The sequence below is a fragment of the Macaca fascicularis genome, chromosome 14 (genome assembly GCF_037993035.2).
Source record: "Macaca fascicularis isolate 582-1 chromosome 14, T2T-MFA8v1.1".
NCBI lineage: Eukaryota > Metazoa > Chordata > Mammalia > Primates > Cercopithecidae > Macaca > Macaca fascicularis.
In genome coordinates this window covers 100,023,110-100,041,866 of record NC_088388.1, presented here as the reverse complement: position 1 = coordinate 100,041,866, position 18,757 = coordinate 100,023,110, and the positions used below count along the sequence as shown (strand labels likewise).

General features: G+C 38.7%; 1 protein-coding gene across 7 annotated transcripts in view; it reads right to left on the bottom strand.

The window, feature by feature from the left end:
- Nucleotides 1-4,147: 4,147 nt before the first annotated feature.
- Nucleotides 4,148-18,757, bottom strand: part of ARHGAP42 (Rho GTPase activating protein 42) — a 311,494-nt gene continuing 296,884 nt past the window's right edge. For 6 of the 7 annotated variants that reach the window (XM_045371128.3, XM_065528915.2, XM_065528916.2 and 3 more), the window contains 2 exons: nt 10,511-10,590; nt 8,175-9,393 (listed from right to left, as the gene is read on the bottom strand). In XM_045371128.3, the coding sequence (XP_045227063.1) occupies nt 9,305-9,393; nt 10,511-10,590 (169 nt within the window). In that variant the 3' untranslated portion in view covers nt 8,175-9,304. Of the gene's footprint in view, nt 9,394-10,510; nt 10,591-18,757 lie in introns of all 7 variants that reach the window. The other variant, XM_005579430.5, reaches the window with a different exon arrangement.

The window sequence follows — 18,757 nt, the reverse complement described above, 5'->3', positions numbered from 1 at the left end:
TCTGTTAGCATTTGCATCAGAAAGCTGCACACTCAAACCCCTAAGTCTTTAATAATTGAGTAACACCTACTAGTTGCAAGGCACTGGACTAGACCTTTCATGCGTGTTTTCTGAAATTTTTGTATATCCCCTCCCCGCAAAAAAGTTCTTCATTATAACAGCCAAGGTGAGCTGGGTCTTACTTACCTTTTGCCTTCCTGTTCCATGTGTACCCTCCAGGAAAGTTATCCTTTATCAAAGGATATCCTTTCTAAATAAACTTTTCAAAGATCAAACCCTCTGAGAAGCTGCCGTCTCCACAGATCCACCAACTGGTAGCAGATTACAGAGGAGATAAGAGCTCACCATTCTGCTGAAACTGTGTTAATATGGTCTTCAACTTCCTAATTAGTACAATGAGAGGCTTGGACTAAATTATTTGGTAACCTTGCTCTGAAAAGCTCTAAGCGTTCCATGGAGATGCCAGAGCTGTGGACCTGGCCGGGTGCGGTGGCTCACGCCTGTAATCTCAGCACTTTGGGAGGCTGAGGTGGGCGGATCACTTGAGGTCAGGAGTTCAAGATCAGCCTGGCCAACATGAGGAAACCCCGTGTCTACTAAAAATACAAAAATTAGCTGGGTGTAGTGGTGCACACCTGTAAGGGGGTGCTGAGGCAGAAGAATTGCTTGAAGCCAGGAGGGGGAGGTTGCAGTGAGCCGAGATGGTGCCACTGCACTCCAGCCTGGGTGACAGAGTGAGACTGGCTCAAAAACAAACAAACAAACAAACAAAAAAACGCATCTGTGGACCTGCGTGGGTGAAGGGCAGACATATTTCAGCACACGTGAAGGCACTGAGGCTAGCAGCTTGACTCATATTTTTAACGTATCGGGTTCCAAGTAAGATTTATTTGAAGAAAATGATTCTGCTCCAGTTGCTCCAAAAATACATTTGAAAGCTATTTGAATTGGGTAATTGCAAACGCAACTTATGACACGTTCTTTGAAAAAAAAAAAAAAAAAGGTCTGTAAATCTGTGATATGATGAATATAAACATCTATGAGGATTAGAAATACATATTTTTGTTTTCCTCCCTCTAGCACAGGCTGATCCAAAGAATCCTTTTCAGCAGACTGGCTCCTGGCATTTGGAAAGGTGGAATATTCCAGATAACTTATTTCTGTCAACAAATAGAGTCTAGCTGAATGCTATGCTTGGCTCATTTACCCCAAATACCCAGAAACAGCATTTGCAAGCATGTCAACCAGTATTTTGGGGATTTGCATTCCCCAGGGTATCTTATTCAAAAAAGATTCAAATGTCTTTATATATCACCCATGTTCTTATCTATAGCCCCCTCCTTTTTCCCCTAATAGCAAGAATTGTCATGTTAGAAACTTGAAAAGAATTTTGTCTTCTCAGTTTTGGGCTATACACAATTTCAAAGTTAACAACACAACTTATTTGGCTCAAAAACTTCAACTGTAAGTTTAATATAGCTTAATTTTCCAAATTTGGAATTTTTTTTAATGGTTTAGAAAATTGAGTTCTTCAACATCACCCCCAAATTATTCAGCTCAATCAAGTGTTGCTAGGTCTGGTAATGACAGAAGAAAATCTGTTTCACCTCTGCCCTTAAGACATGTTCACGTGTGTAGAGGGTTGTTTACTCCATTAACATATAAATAACTCCAGAGTAGATCCATATATTCATGGATGTTGAAGAATGATCCCACTGTTCCTGGGAGAATTGACACAGACATAAAAACACATGCCCATAACCGTATTCTTTCAATTATTAAAGGGTTTACAATGAATGCTCTTTTGCTAATGAATTTGTTCATTTAATGAAAGGGGCTTAGTTTACTGTGTCTCTGTATGCTCAACTCTGTTCTAGTCTGAGATTGAGTGATGAATAGAAGATGTATCTTGCACACGCAGATCAAAATTTAATGGGGAACAAGTGAAAATGTTTAATTCTTTAATAAGTCACTTAAATTGGCAAAATGATATAAGTATCCCCAGCTCATGTATTGTTTTTTGGATAGTTTTGTTACCTTGTTTTTTAAACTATTAACTAAAGTTTAGACCTTATTTGGACATCACCAGCTTATCTATTATTATTATTAGTAGTAGTAGTAGTAGTAGTAAGATGGAATTTCACTCTTTTTGCCCAGGCTGGAGGGCAATGGTGCAATCTCGGCTCACTGCAACCTCTGCCTCCACGGTTCAAGCGATTCTCCTGCCTCAGCCTCCTGAATAGCTGGGATTACAGGCATGTACCACCACGCCCGGCTAATTTTTTATTTTTAGTAGAGACGGGGTTTCACCATGTTGGCCAGGTTGGTCTTGAACTCCTCACCTCAGGTGATCCACCCGCCTCGGCCTCCCAAAGTGCTGGGGTTACAGGAGTGAGGCACCACGCCCAGCTATTACTGTCTCCTTTCTGTTCCTGGATCCAGTCCAGGGTTCCACATTGCATTTAGTTGCCCTGTCTCCCAAGTCTCCTCTGATCTGTGACATTTGCTCAGTATTTACCTATTTTTCATGAGCTCCACAGTCTTGAAGAGTACTAGGCTTAGATCTATTCTATAGAATGTCCTCAATCTGGGCTTATCTGATGTTTTTCTAATGGTTACACTGGAATTATGGGTTTGGGGAAAGAAAACCACAGAGGGGAAGTGCTCTTCACATCACATATTATGGGGTTCAAGTCAACCACATGATATCAGTGATATTGTCTTTTTTTTTTGAGACAGAGTCTCGCTCTGTCACCCAGGCTGGAGTGCAGTGGCGCGATCTCGGCTCACTTCAAGCTCCGCCTCCCGGGTTCACGCCATTCTCCTACCTCAGCCTCCTGAGTAGCTGGGACTACAGGCGCCCGTCACCACACCCGGCTAGTTTTTTTTTTTTTTTTTTTTTTTTTTTAGTAGAGACGGGGTTTCACCATGTTGGCCAGGATGGTCTCGATCTCCTGACCTTGTGATCCGCCCGCCTCAGCCTCCCAAAGTGCTGGGATTACAGGCGTGAGCCACCACGCCCGGCCCTGATATTAAGTTTTACCACTTGGTTAAGACAGTGGCTACTAGGTTTCTTTTCTGTAAAGTTATGACAGTTTTCCATACTCTAAATTTTGGAAATGAGATACTAAATCTAGCTCACCTTTAAGCAGGAGAGGATTAAATTCTACCTGCTAGAGGGAAAAGTAACTATAACTCCAATTATGATTTGGAATATTTTTCTAAAGATTTGTCTCTTCTCCCTCGTTTTTTTACATAAATAAAATTTATTGTCATTGATATCCATGTGGATTCATGGATATTCATTTTGTACTTTGTTTTATAAGCCAATCATTCAATACTGCATTATTTTGTTGCTCAAATCATTCTAGCTTTGGCCACTGGAAGCTAATTCATTTTTAATTCTAAAATATCAGTTATAGGGGATTCCAGGCCAACATTTTTAACCAACATTCTTAAACAGTAGCTCATCTACAATAATCTATAATATCTAACCTAACAGTCCATTCCTGCTTAACTATACTGGCGTTAAGATTAATCCTTATAACTTACCAGGTGTTGTGTCATCACTTTATCTCTTTTCCTCTGATATTGATGAAAACTACAACCTATGTGAGCAAGCCAGGTTGTCCAATGGTCAACCTGTGAGGCTTAGTTTTGGCAAAGTGATTTGCTGCACTCTGATAATCTATGGAGCAATGCAAAAGAAATACACGATTCTCTTTTTTTGATGCAGTGAAACAAAGTTTTACCTAGAAGTCAAGTCATGACCAAGAGGGTCATAAAACTAATAAAAATGGATGGGAAGAATTTGTACGCTGATATTTCATTCATAGTACACTTGGAAACTTTTACAAACATATATTTTCAGGTAAGCTTGTGTGCTTGTTCTATTTAGTATTTTGCATATCACCCATTTCCCTCTCCCCTTGGTGGATATCTGCATTATTAATAGGTTATCAACATTAACATTTTCCAGAGCTTGCAGAATACCAATTTGTGAGGAGAAGGTCACCAAATTCTGCTATGATTTAGCCATATCAAAGTGATCACTCACAGTACCAGAAACCTTGTTTTTTCTCTACATAAAGCCAAGAGGATTGCCCTCCAACACAGTGGGTCTTCAAGTACAAAGACTAAATTAAAATGTGCTTACAAAGTTTATTTTTAAAGTAATTTAAAACACAGTGTAACCATACATTAAAAATATTGTGGCAATTCAGATTAGGAATAAACATGAAGTTATTTACATGTTGGCACATGTATGTGTGTATATATACACAAAGTGCAGATAAATACAGAAATACTACAAAATAAACAAAAAATTCAATGATAATTTATGGACAATCACTTTTATATTTATTACTTAATTTGTCATGTTAATGACTGCAAAGAAGCTCCTAGTACTGAAATATAATATCTAAACATCTGACTTTTATATAAACTACAGTACCTCAAATTTTAACAGTATATAAATAGGATTCTGAATTAAAAACCCAGGTGTCTTCCCTGCCAAATTCCCTATTTGTTAAGGTTTCAGCTCAGAAATCAAGGACTCTGAAAATCCCAACCTTTGTTATGTGGTGGTATCTTGGATTTTAAGTATAAACCATGAGCAGACAGTGTTCTTAGACCAGTTCTTGTGGGGATCATTCTCTGCAAAAAGGAGGCAGTTGAGGGTACACTGACAGATATAAAACCTCAAAAATGCTGCCATATAGAGATTAAAAGTGTGCGTTTTATATATATATATGTATATGTAGCCATATATTTTTATATAAAATGCATTTTTATATAAAATGCACATTTTTAATCTATAAAACTGAGTAAATTCAAGGCAAAATTGAGTTGCTGTCAACTCTGGATGCAAAAACACCATGGGAAACACTGGGGAAAGATGGCAGATGGTCCAAAGGGGAGAAAGTGGTTAGCCTACTGAGGAGGTTTTGACACCTTCAGCCCCTTCCTCCTCCAACACTTTAGTTTCCCAAGTAGCCCTGTACACAAGCATCTTGAATGGTGGAGAATCTTTATGATGGCAATAAATGAAAATGATCTCCACCTTTTGGGACTCTTCAGTAAGTGCACAGACTCCATTTCTCTACACAGCACCAAGAAAAATTCACACTGAACTTGGCATCTCTCTCATGAATGCCAAGAGGTAAAGGAATGACGGGCTGGGCTCCCTAAACCATAGAATACCTTTTAAACATTGGTCTAGGACATGCAGATCAATTTTCTGCCAATGGCTTACTGTGAATGCTGTCAACATTCTTATGTAAGACTCTTTATTTAAAACAGTGAGTGCAGCTGCCCTCAAAAAATAAAAAATCCAATTTATTGATTTGATCCTCTAAAAATCCACATCATTCATAAACCTGAGTTTTCCGAAGGTTATTACCAAGAGGAACCGGCACATTTTGAAGCAGGGGGATAATGGTGACAATGAGGGATACAGTGTATGTGTTCAGGAAATTGAGACTAGTTGATGAATACTCGATATTTGTATCTGTGAATCAACAGGAGACAGGCAGGACACAGACTGTTCAGAAAATTATCTTTGTTTCTTAAAAGTGTTTTGATTTTGGAAGGTTAACAAAAAAGGGTAGGAGGCAAAGTTAAATAGCAATGTCTACCCTATGGGGAAACCTTTAGTCAAGAGGGAAGTAACTTCTGGACAAGAGTCAAGCCTCTGTTCTTTTTCGTGAACTGACCAGGAGATATGATTTCAGGGTCCTACGCAGTGATGTGAGGTCATGCTAGCAGCTGTGAATTACAAATGTATCACAAAACCAAAGAACAAAATCTGTTCCCTAAATTGGTCTGCCTCTGGCTTTAGTGAAAGTATAAGTCTAGCTGGGGTTCTAAATGCTAAATAAAGCATCTTGAATACATAATTTAACGTATTAGTACAATTTGAAATGGCTTGAGGGAAAGCTCTGAGAGACTCTTCTCAACCGAAACCACATGAATAATGCCCTTTTTGACACAGACCAGAAGAATGGTGCTAGGAGTGAGAAGGTGAGCAGGGTACACCAGATTATGGTAAGAAATCTGTTTGCCTCACAACATAGTGAATTTTTAAGAAGGATGCCACATTATATAAAGCTAATTATCATAGAATAATAATAAAAGTCATATGTATCTTTATTTTTCCTACTTGGAAACCTAGATAATTTGGGGTTTTAAGGCACACTTTTTTTCCCCCACTATCTCTGAAAACAGTCAGCAGACAAATCATTGTTGAGAAACCTGGTTGTGTTCATGCAAGTTACAAAGCACAGGCAACCCACGCAACAAGCAAAACCACTCACATCAAACAAGGAGAAATGCGCTTCCTCATACTTCATGAACGTTACAGGAATACAAAGATGATTTTACTCTTCAGATATTTACACATAACACAACAGAAAAATCCTTCAGTTGACTAGTTTCCATAAACTTGGTAGCATTATGGCAAAACAAAAGAGTCATCTGTGAAATACATAAATGTTTTGTACTGAGGGATATTTTCACATAACACAGGAGATGATGAACTTAAATTTAGACCCCCTCAATCTCATTGTCATACTGATTATACTGTAAGCAGTGATTGGGATGCACAGGTTGCACGTTTCGAAGGTATGGATGTGGCAATTCTAATGTATCTTCACATTGTTTCTGAAAAGCTAAGGTTTTGTTATTGAACTACTATTAGAAGTTGAATGTGATCCTCTTCCAATGTCTGGCATTGCCTTCTTGTGGAATTAACATTCTGTGTGATTTAGAGTACATGTCCTGACTTTCTCAATGCTCATAAATACCTTATCTGTAGGAAACTTACTTTAAGGGAAAAGCAGCTTCCGCCTATCTCCAGTATATGGCCATGACTTGCTTACACATATAATCCATTATGAAAGAAAAAGAGCCATCTTCACAAATCTGGAAGATTAAAACTTCAAGCACAAGCACAACTTGAATCAGTGCTTCTGTAGCTTGTTTCAGCAAAGGGACCATAGCCAGTACTGTGGCTGCAACATATATGTCTTGCCATCAGATACAGGAGTTAGGCTTCATATCCACATCCTATGCAGTAAAAAAGCTTTAAACCTGAATGGAACATCCGTAGAATTAGCTTTCGACAACTCAGAAGCAGGAACACTTTGGTCTGTGTTCGAATAAAATTAAGGCTGAGATTTTCTTTATGCAGCAGCAGGAGGAGTAGGATTCTGAATCTCTCTTTGGAGTCAAGTTGGTCTTTGAAAGAAAACCAATTTGCTTTTAAGAGATTCTAATCTAGCAGGATACCAGATGATGGCAAGCATGCTTAAACCAAGGGTGCCGTATAGACTAAGGGACTGGTACATTGGAAATTACCTTCTGTTCCAGCAGAGGGCAATTAGAGTGTCAGCAATGCTGTTATTACTACTAAGGTCACCAAGGACCTAGACCTAGCAGATCCAGCAACACACGGTATTACAGTGTACAGAGGTCAACAGTGAGAGGTAAAAGAAAAAGATAGTCTTTCATCAAACTTTTACATTACATTGCTAATTTTTATTACAGAATACTTTTCATTCTTTTATTTTGATTCACTGATATTTATTCCTGATTCTGACTCTGCCAACGGTTATTCTCTCTACTTGTTAATTCTAGTCTTATTCTTTTTATTTGTAAAAGCATAACTTCTCTGAGGCATAGTTGTGTGTGTATATGCATATTTAACCTACTAATTCTAGAAACATTAAAGTAGAAGAGATCGAGATTACAGATTATAATCGCATGTAAAGAGTTTTATACAGTGAATACCTGAGAGTCTGCACAGTGGGGAACTCTGAAGTAATATGATGTAAGTAATATGAAGTAAGATGTCAAGAACAAGCAGGTCAGGACTGTGGCACTCAAAGGTCAGGTAACCAGCTTTTCAGGATCTTGAGAAGAAAGGCTCTTTGCCACATATAGATATTATATTTATAGAAATAATATATTAGAATTATTGAAATAGAAATATAGAATTAATGGTTCGTGCATGACCAGATGCTGATATATATATAAGTGGACAGTAAATATCTATTACCATGTTCTACAAATTGACTGAAATTGCTAATAAAGACTGTAAACTAAAAGGCACAGAAGAAAATCATGGACAGATTTTATGTCTGCTAAAGATCACAAAACAGTTTCAACCTCTGTGGTTCAAAATAATTTAAGGATCTTGTACCTTTGTGTTTATTTTCTGTTTCAACTAAGGATAGACTTCAGAAGGCATAGTTTCCCTTGTAACATTTTCAAACATCTTTTTCATTTGTAGGAGAACATTTCAAAAGTCCAAATTAAATTATCATTAACATACTTTGACACTTTACAATCTTCCAACTGGAAGTGAAGTTGTACGCCTTGATACTCTAGTTTTACAGTTTTCCCATGATTGGTAAATATTCTTCTGTGATGTCACTACAATGCTACTGGTAGAAAATATGTGCATATAATTTATCAGTATATTTTAATGTAAAATTTTATAAAACTCTCAAAGTTATGAAGATAGTTTTATACACCCTCTAAACTAGGGGTCAGCAAACTATAACCCATGAGCCAAATTTAACCCACCACAAAAATATTTGCTATCAGGCCTTTACAGAAAAAGTTCGCTGATCCCTGTGCTAAACCAATGGAAGGTGTCTGGAATTATGGACAGATTGTTTACAGTGGAGTCAGTGTATGACCTAATTTTACTTGCTTTATAGATACCATATACATTATTGCTTTTGAATATTATCATCTACTTGGAAAACAAATAAAGTTATATTAAAGACTTACATCCTTGAAATGTTTAGGACCAGCAAAACAATCATATATAAAAGCAGTATATTTCTAAGAAAAAAAAAACAATAAATGAACAATTTAAATTACATTTTTAACTAACAATTTCAGAGATCCTCAGAGAACGCCAGGCAGTAAAGGACAGATCTCAAAATCCATATAGCAGATTCTGGTTTCCAAATTTCTGGGATATAGTATTTAATATAGTATTTGAAACTCTACAATTGCTATGGAAGAGACATTGTGGAGAGTTACATATTATCCAAAAATACATTTTTCAGAAGCAAGATATTTCAAAGTAAGAAACCAACCAAAAAAGAATGGCCAACGATTTAAATCTTTTTTTCCATTAATAAGGAGCTACATAGTCTGCTGGTGAAGAACTTGATAGAAATGGACTGTTTTCACTTAGTGGGCTGATCCCTGTGTATCTGTGTCAGATAAAATCATAGCACTTATTCGTTACCATGGATACCATGAAGATACTGCCATCCACTAAATCGTATTAGAGGAAGACAACATAATTTTCTGGAACTAGTCCCGTTTTGCCTTCATAAGTTGCCTTTAACCATCCTGGTTCCACTGATGGGTACACTGGCAAAATAAACAAATAAATAGCACTCGGTCAACATTTGTGTCAAATAATTATATAAACAGATGGGTTAAAGTCCCACATCAGATTGTACGCACACAGTCAGTCCTCAATATCTGTGGGAGATTAGTTCCAGGACCCCTTGTGGATACCAGACACTGCGGATGCTCATGTCCCTGATATAAAATGATGTAATATTTGCATATACCCTAGGGACATCCTCCTGTATGCTTTAAATCATTTCTAGATTACTTGTAATACCTTTCACAATGTAAAAACTATGTAAATAGTTGCTATACTATATATATTTAAACTTTGTATTACTATTTATCTATTTATTTTCCAACCTTTTTGATCCATAGTTGGTTAAATTGTGCATGCAGAACTCCTGGAATATACAGGGCCAACTATACACTCAACTTAAATGTCCACACAAAACAATGTCACAGCCCTTCAAAGTTGGAATGTCCTTTGCATTCACATAGTCAAATGAAACAATCTCTCCCTCTCATACACACATGTACAAACAGACACATACACACAAATGCCTGCAGGGGAGGAATGAATCCAGAGGGAATTTAAAATTTTTTTATTTATTTTTATTTTTATTTTTTTGAGACAGAGTCTTGCTCTGTCGCCAGGCTGGAGTGCGGTGGCGCGATCTTGGCTCACTGCAACCTCCACCTCCTGGGTTCAAGCAATTCTGCCTCACCCTCCCGAGTAGCTGGGACTACAGGCGTCCGCCACCTCGCCCGGCTAGTTTTTTGTATTTTTTAGTAGAGACGAGGTTTCACTATGTTGGCCAGGCTGGTCTCAATATCTTGACCTCATGATCCGCCTGCCTTGGCCCTCCAAAGTGCTGGGATTACAGGCGTGAGTCACCGTGCCCAGCCTATTTATTTATTTTTTTGTGGGTTGGGCTGGGCTTACCCTCCTAAGCAGCTGGGACTACAGATGCACGCCACCCAGAGGGATTTGATGTGTTCATGCATGCCCGTCATGACAGGCAGGACTTGGGATAGAATCTGAGGCTTCTGGCTTCTACTTGAGACTCATACCACCATGCTATTCCTGCATCCTCCCCATGATGATAAACTTAGAGGGAAGTGACATACTTACCATTAGAAAATATCGCTCCTTGTGGGAAGGAAAGCTCATGGCTGTGCTCTGCTTTACAGGAGTACATGGCTTTGGCTTGGCTGAAAGAGCAAGACAACTTGTCAAAACCTTAACACTCAACCTAAGGACATCTGTATTTTAAACTCTTCTTAAAGAATGCTATTCATTTTTACTTGTCATTGGAACATAATGCGCATAAAGTGCATATATAAGTGTACGTCGGTACTTTTTCCACTCAACACAATCATGTTACCAGATCAAGAAATCAAGGATTACTAGCACACTAGAAACCTTTCTTGTGTTTCTAGGCAATGTTCTCCAGGGTAACCCCTGGCTTATAACAATATAGGTTGGTTTTAGAGACTGCTATTATTTAACTGTTTAATAAGTTGCTAAATAGGCTGTTTTTACAGCTATGTAGAAACTAAGGTTCCTAGGAACCCCAAAGCCTTTTTTTCCCCCACTTTCATGTTCAGACTATCTGAGGTGAGATCCAAAAATTAAAAGGCTTAAAGAATGGTAAGTAAGTTGATTGGGCATGATATAGGAAAAAATAATAGGATAAGTTGATGATAAATGGCAACCAACTATAGCTTCACCATCAGGAAGATGATGGGGACAGGTGAAGGCTTTGTAAACCAGAGTACACCCATCCTTAACAAGAGAAGCCAACCACTCAGCTCCCAACGTCTGTCACTATGTGCAGATTCGTGCTCAATATACCCAGATACTCTTTTTTTTCTTTTTTTTCCAAGTGAAGTCAGAATTTAGGAATTACATATGAGATATGATCCAAAAATATTTCAGCCAACACTAGAAAGGCATCATCTGAGGCTGCTAATCAAGGCACCAGGCAGGTCTCCTTTAATCTGCAACATTCAATGACCTTGGTAAGACTTGCAGCTGATCCCAACTCCAAGCACTTTCCATCTCTTCCACAACCAGAGTCCAAGACAATAGCGTTTCCAACCTGGTCGGCTGAATGGCTTCCTGGCTTCCTAGAACCTCTATTCCCTTACAATCCATTATCTATAGAGCAGCCAGAGGACAGCTGTAAAATGCCCATCAGATCACACTGCTTCCCTGACAACCCTTCAACTGGCTTCCTACTCTGGCCCACAAACTGTATGCAGTCAGGTGCCGGGTGGTCTCCCCTGCCTCTTCGTGTCCCTGCCTCTGCTCACCTACTCGACTCCAGTCACAATGGCCCTCTTTCTTTTCAAACACGCCAAACTCACTCCCACCTCAGGCCAGCTATGTCCACGCCCTGAGATGTTTTCCTCTTGATCTTCACATGGCCATGTCCTTCAAGTTCATCTTAAATTTCAAGAGCTTTGCTGAAGGTCAGGCCTTCTCTGATCATACTCTCTGAAATAGTTGCCCAGGGAACTATCATATCTTCCTGCTTCAAGTCTGCATGGTATTGGTATCCGGTATTTTGTTATTATTGCTGATATTTTTATCTTCTCCCCTAGATAGAATGGAATCTCCACGAACAATGTCTGATGCTTAGTAGTAACTCAGTAAATGTTAGCTAAATGAATGAGTAAGAAAAAGGAAAGATGTTCTGGGTTCATTTTCTATATGATGAGTCTTTTTAAAGATTCAGGGCACCTTATCTATCCTCCTTGGGGTCCCAGCACTATACCTGCAAGGCAGCAGTATTTGCCTTCACAGCTCTCCCAAAGCAGCAGCATTACATTATAATTCCATTTCCCTGTTGGAGCTCAACCATGGGTCTTAACCCTACACTTCCAGAATGAGGTCCAGCCATTTAAACTGGGGTTCCCAAAGACTATCTGAAGATTGGAAAGTGTAGAGAGGAAAATTCTGGACCTGCCTCCAGTCTTTTCATCAGAGGTGATGCTCAGGCTGTACTTTCAGACAGCTTGCTAGCAGGGCAGCTTTGGGAATGACCCTGAGCCCACACAGCACAACGTCCCAGTGAAACATGGTCTAAGGAAGAACTGAAGAAGTAGAGGCACTCAGAGAAGGACAGGACTTTAAAGAACTGTGTGTGTGCACGTGAACACATGCATGTGGGTGTGCTAGTTGCATATAGGTGGGAAGTGAGAACATTATCAGGTTCTGAAGACTTCTAAGAATCAGACTATGGTAGGCTCAAGTAGAATATAAATGTTTTCCCTATAAATCTTCTAGCCAACTATAACCATTTGATTTGATCAGGATATTACTGAGGACTGCAGAACCATTTTCCTAAAAAAAAGGAAAGATTTTTGCGAAAAAATCACATTTTCTAATAGCAACAGCTTCCTCCAGTAAACAGTAAGTCCATCTTTCTTTGAATCATTAAGATAAATTATAAAGAGATGTATAAGGAAACAAACTCCAAAGTTGTAGAAGTGATTACAATATTCCTTACAATGGCCTAATTTTCAAAACTGTACTTTAAAATGTACCCCAAATCTTGTAATTAATATTTTAGACATATATGGTCTCCTTTTTTATATTTATAGTATTCTATGGGACTGGTTGAGGGAGGGGAAAAGCGTACAGAATAATTATTATCACTAAATAAAGACATACATATTGTTAAATACATCAAAACCACACAGCACAAAATACTACCTGTCATGACTTTTCAATTATCTGTGCACTGACTAGACGGAATTTTCTTCTGCTGAGAGCTATAACTGCAGGTGTTAACTCTGCAGAGAGCTTTGATGATTTAATGTAGACTCTGTAACAGTGAAGTTTCCTCAGGTGCTAATGCTTCCTCTTTTACTGTCTTGGTGGATTGAAGAGGATGTGAAAATAACACTGTCACCTACTGTCTATCTCCAGAAGATTCTAATCTCTCTTTGAAAAAGATTTTGAAAATCCTGCCTCTTACTGCTTGGGAGAGTGAGGTAACGGCACAGTCCTGAAAGCCATTTCTTCTCTTATCACTGGGAAAATCATCTGCCCACAAGCCTCATTCCTCATGCTAAATGCCGCCTAATGCATTTAATGAATAAACTTACAAAAGTTTGACTGGGTCAGTGTGCAAAATTTACCAATGCTTATCTTAAACATAAGAGAAATTTTAAAAATTCACCAAAATTGATACAATGTCTTCCGGAGGCCTGTTTAACAATGAGAAATACACATATTTTGTATGCTATTGACAGTTTCACTTCTGAAGGGAGTAGGAGTGCACGGAGGTAGAAAGATACTAAAGCAATACTATATATAAAACTGGAAATTTAAAAAAATCACAACAATCTTAAGTATTCATCAGCAGAGAACTTAAAAAATAAATTAGAGCACACCAATCTAGTGAAGTATTATGCAGCAACTATAGATAATGCTATTGAAGAACTCATGCTATGAAACGATGCTAATGCGTAAGACAAAAAGTTTACACATTTGTTCTTGGCAAGAATCCTAAATTGCCCATGACAGTTTACCAAGAAACACTGCATTTGTTTCTTGGGCACTAGTTGGGGATTTTTTTCTTTCTTTTTCTTTCTTTTTTTTTTTTTTTGAGATAGGGTCTCACTCCATTGCTCAGGCCAATCAAGGCTCACTGCAGTCTTGACTTCCTGACCTCAGGCGATCTTCCCATCTTAGCCTCCCAGGTAGCGGGGACTATTAGGTGCACACCACTGTGACAATTAATGTTCTGTATTTTTTGTAGAGACAGGGTTTCAAATTCCTGGGCTCAAGTGGTCCACCCGCCTTGGCCTCCCAAAGTGCTGGGATTACAGGAGTGAGCCACTGTGCCCAGCCTAGATGCAGATTTCTTAACATTAATTACATGTTCTTTTCATAGATTTTTTTTCCAACAAATACTGGCATTTCCAGCTTAAATATCTAATAATACTGAACGCCTCAATGCTAAGAACTTCCACCTGAGCCTGTACAGTTAAAGCTGCTTGTGTCAAAGACATGCATATTGCAACCCCATTGAAAATGAAGTGAAAAAGTGAGTAACAAAGTATTTTTTACGTTAAAAATGTATATTTTATTTACTCATTCAACAAGCATCTATTGTGTGTTGGGCACTATGATAGCAACAATACAGTGAACTCCTCTATCCTCCCCACATCCCCACCCATGTGTCCTTTTCTGTGTGTTTATCACAGAGGAGTAGTTTTCAAAAGCGTGGTCAAGAGAATCTGTGGATGGGACATAGAGGGGCAGGCAGGAGCCTAAGATATCATTGCTCTGAAGCTAATGGAATGTATATGACAATTCATTTATTTTGTATTATGTCAGGTATTAAAGATATTTGAAAAAATGTAAAACAGTTCAACTCCTTTGGAAAATATCATTTTTCATCAAAATTATGTTATTTGTGCTAATATGTAATAGGCTTATTCTTATTTTCAATAAATACATATTTTAAAATGTTCTGTTTGAATTTCTAATACAGTAAATATCAATAAATATAATCCATAAAAACAGAAGCCCTTTGGGGATCCTTCATGATCTTTTAAGTTTATAAAGGTGTTGTGAGATCAGGAAGTTTGAGAGCCACTGCCACAGACGAGATTAGAAGGCTGTGCACCAAATTTTAACAGTTTTCTTCAGGTGATGAAATTATAAGTGGTTTTAACATGCTTCTTCATTAGTTTTCACATTTTCTAAAGGAAAATCATTAAATTATTATTTTAAACATCACAATTTTTTTTTTTTGCTTATATGTGTTATGGTGATTTCTGCATCTTGTGTGTGTCTTACATATGTAACTGTACTCTAAACCAGTGATCTATAGCCTTATAAAAACTCAAACTCACTGGGCAAGAAAACTTTGTTGAGCTTTTTGTCCTTTGTAATTTTAAGCAAAATATTTGTCTTTTAAAATTTGACAACAGAAACATTTGATTATTTATAATGAACCAGACACTCAATTCTCAATCTGTGCTTTTAATTCTCAATTCAACCTTCAAAGCATATTTGTATCGACTGCCTGATTATACTACTGTAAAGTGGATCTCTGCTCTGAGTATAACTGAGACCCAGGTGAAGGTTTTATGGATACTATTTTCCATATGCCTTTATAATGGTAAGACACAGCCTAGTGACATTTGGCTCTTAAAGGGATTTTATAGGTTAAGGAAAACAATTGTAAATAACCAATGTGTGCTTAGGGCTGTGCCGGGCACTATGACATTTTTCTCTATTCTAAAGGTTCTCAAACTTTCACGTACATAAGAATCACTTGGGGAGGCTGACAAAAATGCAGCTTCCCAAGGCCTCAGTCTTGGATATTGTGGTTTATAAGGTCTATGGTAAAACCCTGGAATCTTCATTTTAACAAGTCTTGCAGCATGGCCCCTCCCATTCCAGTGAACTTGCTTTCTTACTGATCTCCAGTGATGTCTTAGGAGTTAAAACCAGTGTCCTCTCCTGATCTCCTAAATCATTTTTTTTGCAGCTTCTACCACTGTTGGCCAAGCTTTCTCATCCTGTCCATTCTTCTTTTTCTGAACCTTAAATAAAACCATTCCCCAAAGACCAATGCTTGGCCATTTGTTCTTTTTCATTTAGTAAGCCCCCCTTGCTAGGTACCCTCACCTTCACCTATACAGTGTAATTGCTGTGTAGAAGTTTCTTAAATGGCATCAAACTCCATGCTCGCTCCTGGTTCCAGCTGCATCTTTCTAACTGCCTCTCATTGGCCCTCACAGCCTCCTCAAACCCTATGGCCAAAATTTTCCCTTCCTCCTACATACGCACAAGCTAAGATCAGAAGCGAAACCACCATTCTTTCCAACACTGTCTCAGAGACTTGGAAACTTCTTTTCCTGTCCCTTACTCCTAGTATCAAAACAGTAGCCCAATCCTGATCCTATCCATAAAAATCTCCTTAGAGCTTTTCATCCCTTTTCTACTCTCCTGATTCAGGCCTTTTAAATCTTTTTTTTTTTTTTTTTTTTTTTTGAGACGGAGTCTCGCTCTGTGGCCCAGGCTGGAGTGCAGTGGCGCGATCTCAGATATCGGCTCACCGCAAGCTCCACCTCCCGGGCCGACGCCATTCTCCTGCCTCAGCCTCCCGAGTAGCTGGGACTACAGGCGCCCGCCACTGCACCCAGCTAATTTTTTTGTATTTTTAGTAGAGATGGGGTTTCACCGTATTAGCCAGGATGGTCTCGATCTCCTGACCTTGCGATCCACCCGCCTCAGCCTCCCAAAGTGCTGGGATTACAGGCGTGAGCCACCGCGCCCGGCTAGGCCTTTTAAATCTTACCAGTTCCATCCTAAATGGTTGACTGTTCTCTCCCCATCACAACCCCCTGGAAAATGATCTGTTCCGGTGCATCACTGATGAGATCACTCATGTGTTCAATGACCTGCAGTGCCTGCGGCAATGCCAGAGGGGTTACTTTTCTGTTGCTCGAGGCCATCCACTAAAATCTCCCAACTGGTCTCTTCCCCAAATATGGCTAGTCTTCCTGCTGCCTCTACTCTTTCTATCTCTTTCAAGGTCTAATTCAAGGGTAACCTTGAGCTCCTTAGGAAAATAACAATGAGACAGGCATTGCAGAGGGTCTGGGAAATTCCCTCAACTTCTGAGTTGTTCAGTTTTATTTAAGTGTACAAAATAATATCAGGTTAAGAGTTAGTGTTTAAATACTACTAATATATTAATCAGAGGCTTGAGTGTCATAGGCAAGCCGTTTCAACAATAATTATAATAATAGTTATTAATGTAGAAACCATCTACAGAGCACCTGTCATGTTCAAACACAGTATTGCGTACATTCCCAACAATGTGGCAAGCTGAGAATTATGATCTTCATTGTATGGATAAAGAAAATAGATTCCCCAAAATTGCTAACTCTGAGGTTACATGAACTAGAAAGTGGTGAACTAAAAATTTGAACTAGGGTCTGTCTGACCTAAAGTTCATTCATGTTCCCCTGTGCCTATCTCAGTGAAAAGTTATGACACAAATCGCAAGTATTGTGAACTGACAGACTGTGACTCTGAAGGTAGAGCTGAGTGAGCTCTAACTTTACGTTGATGCCCATTAAAAGTTGATTCAGAGTATTCAGAATGTAAAAACATATTAAAGAAGTATGAATTGGCTAGGCACAGTGGCTCACGCCTGTAATCCCAGCACTTTGGGAGGCTGAGGCGGGTGGATCACCTGAGGTCAGGAGTTCAAGACCAGCCTTGCCAACCTGGTAAACTCCGTCTCTACTAAAATAACAAAAATTAGCTGGGCATGATGGTGGATGCCTGTAGTCTCAGCTACTCAGGAGGCTGAGGCAGGAGAATCACTTGAACCTGGGAGGCAGAGGTTTCAGTGAGCCAAGATCGCACCACTGCACTCCAGCCTGGTGACAGAGTGAGACTCTGTCTCAAAAAAACAAAAGAAGAAGAAAAAGAGGAAGTATGATTTGACTGTTGAACATCTGAGTATATTTTTATTATATGACGGCTTTCTGATTTACTTCATCCATAGATTGTTTTCTTAAAGCTCTATGGGGATTACCTCTTTGATTATGATTACTTGAGTTTTTACTTAACAGGCTGACTTTTTAGAGCTTTCTAATAAAAGGGCTCCATCTAGTGAGCAATTCAACTATGTAGCATAACAGAAGAAGTAGCAAGGTTAAATCCCTTACACCAAGGCCTAAAAATCAAGACAATCTCAGAGCAATGATGTCCGCTGTGACATGCATGGGGCTTAGTTTTCACCATGCCTTGGTCAAAAGGAAGAAGATAAAGTCGCTGCTGACAGAGCTAAAGTGCATGTGCTCTTGGCTCAGCTATTTAAATACTAGGCACTGACCATTATTCTAGGAAGAGACCCAAGTGGCTCTACTCCATGCAGTTAAAAAAACCTAATACCTGAGGGCCCTCCCTGGGCTTCGAACAAAACCAAAAAGAGTTTGAAGGTTATTGTTATCCTTAATAACTATCCCATGCTCAGTACTGTATAGGTACTTCATAAATGTTTGCTGAAAAAGTCCACATACTTTTACAGGTTGATAAAAATTCTTTGGTTAAATAACTTTTAGAGGAACTACACAACAACTATACAACAATATCTGTGATTCCTTTACTTCACAGCCTCAATTAGCCAGACATGGGAGGCTCAAAAATGTCCTGGTATATCTAAAGGAAAAATCAAGGTTTGTTATTCAAGTTCTCTCATTTATATGCTCTTTCAACAATAGGCATTGTGTGTCTCCTACCCGTACTAGCAGCTGATAGTAAAAAAATAATAATAATGAAAAGCCCCTGCCTTTATGAAATTCCATTATTCATATTAAAAACCAAAGCCCAGAT